At 43.3% G+C, this 2,366-nt stretch overlaps 1 protein-coding gene across 1 annotated transcript in view; it reads right to left on the bottom strand.

The window, feature by feature from the left end:
- LOC105558667 overlaps positions 1 to 2,135 on the bottom strand; it is a 45,571-nt gene extending 43,436 nt beyond the window's left edge. Inside the window, exons 1-2 of the mRNA XM_012006480.1 lie at positions 2,002 to 2,135; positions 1,586 to 1,826 (exon numbers count right to left, since the gene is read on the bottom strand). Of these exons, the coding sequence (XP_011861870.1) occupies positions 1,586 to 1,604 (19 nt within the window). The 5' untranslated portion in view covers positions 1,605 to 1,826; positions 2,002 to 2,135. The remainder of the gene's footprint in view (positions 1 to 1,585; positions 1,827 to 2,001) is intronic.
- Between the last annotated feature and the right edge of the window lie 231 nt (positions 2,136 to 2,366).

The following is a 2,366-nucleotide window of genomic DNA, read 5'->3' as shown; positions in this document are numbered from 1 at the left end:
GCCGCTGCAGCGACCGTGCTAACGTTCTCGGCTGGCATCACTGCCTGCGGCCACTCTATTTTGCCTCTCTGTCTGTTATGTCCGTGACAACTTTTCTTAAGGAAATGAACGGGCATGCTGGGTCTATCTTCTATGCTATGATAAAATCATACTATAAATCTCTGGCACAATAGAACTCTTGGAAACTCACAGAATATCGAATCACGAGACAGGAAGTGTCGCGCTTCAAATACAAACCGCGCCTCTTTCTGATCTTTTTGATGGCCACGTTTTCGCTTTCGTATAAAAAGGAACGCAGTGACAGTAAGCCCATCCCAGTAAGCAATGATTCGTCGAATCGATGTCAATTTGACCGCATCGATGTCGATTTGACATCGTTTTGACATTCTACAATGTAGAATATAATTTTTTTGGTGTTCACTTCCATTTTTTCAGCTACGAAATACTACACTATGAATATTTGATGCACTGCAGCGCGTGAACGCATTGCACATTACAACCGTTATAGGCTTGCGTCAGCGCGCAAGTGTCATTTGTTAAACAATTGCCGATACAGTACTTTAGAATATTTTCTTCATTTCAGATACTATTCTTAACAAGAGGAGAATATTCTGAACTTTTTATAAGATTTAATTAGAAGAAAACTTTAGAGGGTATTGTTTTAAAATTGACAATATAATTTTTTCGGTGAATTCTTCTGAGAAATAGTTGTAATCGGCCAGTTTTGTCTACAAATGTTGAACTTGAGGGGAAAACCGCTGACCAAAATCTTGTACACCAATGCCCACTAATGCCCAATGGGCATTACTTTATCGTGTTATCTTATTTATCTTGTTTTATCTTATTTTATCTTATTTGATCTTTATAATGCCCCAGCAAGGCCTAATGCCCAAACTAATGTCTCAAAAATGCCTAGTAATGCCTAGTAATGCCACAAATCTGTACACCACAATGCCCTCAGCGGTTTCCCCCTTGGTTGAACTCGGTTAGGGTGCCGTGTAAACATAATAATCTATGGTCAGGTCCAATATAAATCCTGTAGGAGGTTCGATGTTAATGTCATAAAAAATCACGATCTAAATACCAAAATGTTACTTTTTCCGCGACGTTTACGAACATATTCCGCATGAAAATCGATATAAATCTAATCCTCATTTAATAGCGGCAATAGTTTACACGTGAAAAAAACAGAAAATTATTAGAGGAAAAGTAATACGATGGCGCAGTTGTATGGCGTGAAACGCTACCGCGTCTCTCGATAGGCAAGGTAAGCTTAAAAGGGATTGTTTTTCCACTTCTTGGTAGACGAGAGGGCTATATATATAAAAAATTGAGAGTGGCATTTGCTGGCGTGACGGATAGCAGTCGTATAGTCTCCGCCGCAAGCCCGTGCAACGGAGTCCATTATCTAACGTATTCATGTCCACGTGCCCGACGTAACCATTAAATTCGCGCGGCGGCGTCTCGACAGCGAAGGTAGCACGGGCGTAACTGACGCTTGCCGGCATACGCACGTGTGACGCAATTACATTAATATCAGCGCGTTGTAAAACAGCTCAAGCAAGAGGGAAAATTCTTTACTCACCGCTGAGCTGACGGTTCATTCTGACGGACTGGTAAATCAGTTCAAATCCTGCGATCAATCGTTGTTTACGAGCATCCGACGGTGAGCTGTCAAATTGCGGAGTCGAAGAAAGCCGGGACGCGGAAGTGAGAAGTGCCGCACCGACTCGACTGGGAATATCTCGGTAGACAGGACGTGCTGCTACTTTCACAGGACACGTAAACGCCAAGGAGCAGAGCGCAGGTGTCACGTAGGAAATCCGCTAGAATGTCACACAATTGTAATCAAATTTGATTGAAAGCATGGCGCAGCGTGCGCGGCAAGACTGGACGCATCCCGCGTCGCGGAAAGACGCGGGAGGTCGCGGGAGGTCGCGGAAGGATGCGGCGTCGCCACCGTGATACACAGCCGAACAAATTACGAAAAGTACTTACTACCTGCGTGCTAACAGCGTATTTGCGCTTCTTCTCTCGTCATCCAGTGATACTGCTGTTAGACCACATTTTCTCTTCGCGCACCATGCTTTCTGGTATAAATGACAGGTACTGTCAGAAAAGTTGAATAACATACCTAGAATTGCCATCCACGCTCGTTCGTACGATTTCCGTTTGATGCGCCGCCTGGTGAAATGGACGTGAACTATTATACATCCATTATGGTCGGTAACGATGCATAGTTTGTGTCTAAACTATAGGCTTGTTTTCTGTTCCTACACTAGTGAACTAGTGCAATAAATTGGAGTAAGACAAGCATATTTTTTCTCATTCTAGCTTAAGGCCTTCACACATAAAATTCCGTAAGG

This window comes from Vollenhovia emeryi, unplaced genomic scaffold, assembly GCF_000949405.1.
Source record: "Vollenhovia emeryi isolate VEMERY1.0 unplaced genomic scaffold, V.emery_V1.0 DF939323.1, whole genome shotgun sequence".
Classification (NCBI taxonomy): Eukaryota; Metazoa; Arthropoda; class Insecta; order Hymenoptera; family Formicidae; genus Vollenhovia; species Vollenhovia emeryi.
The sequence above is the reverse complement of the archived record's forward strand: the minus strand, read 5'-3'. Positions and strand labels throughout refer to the sequence as shown.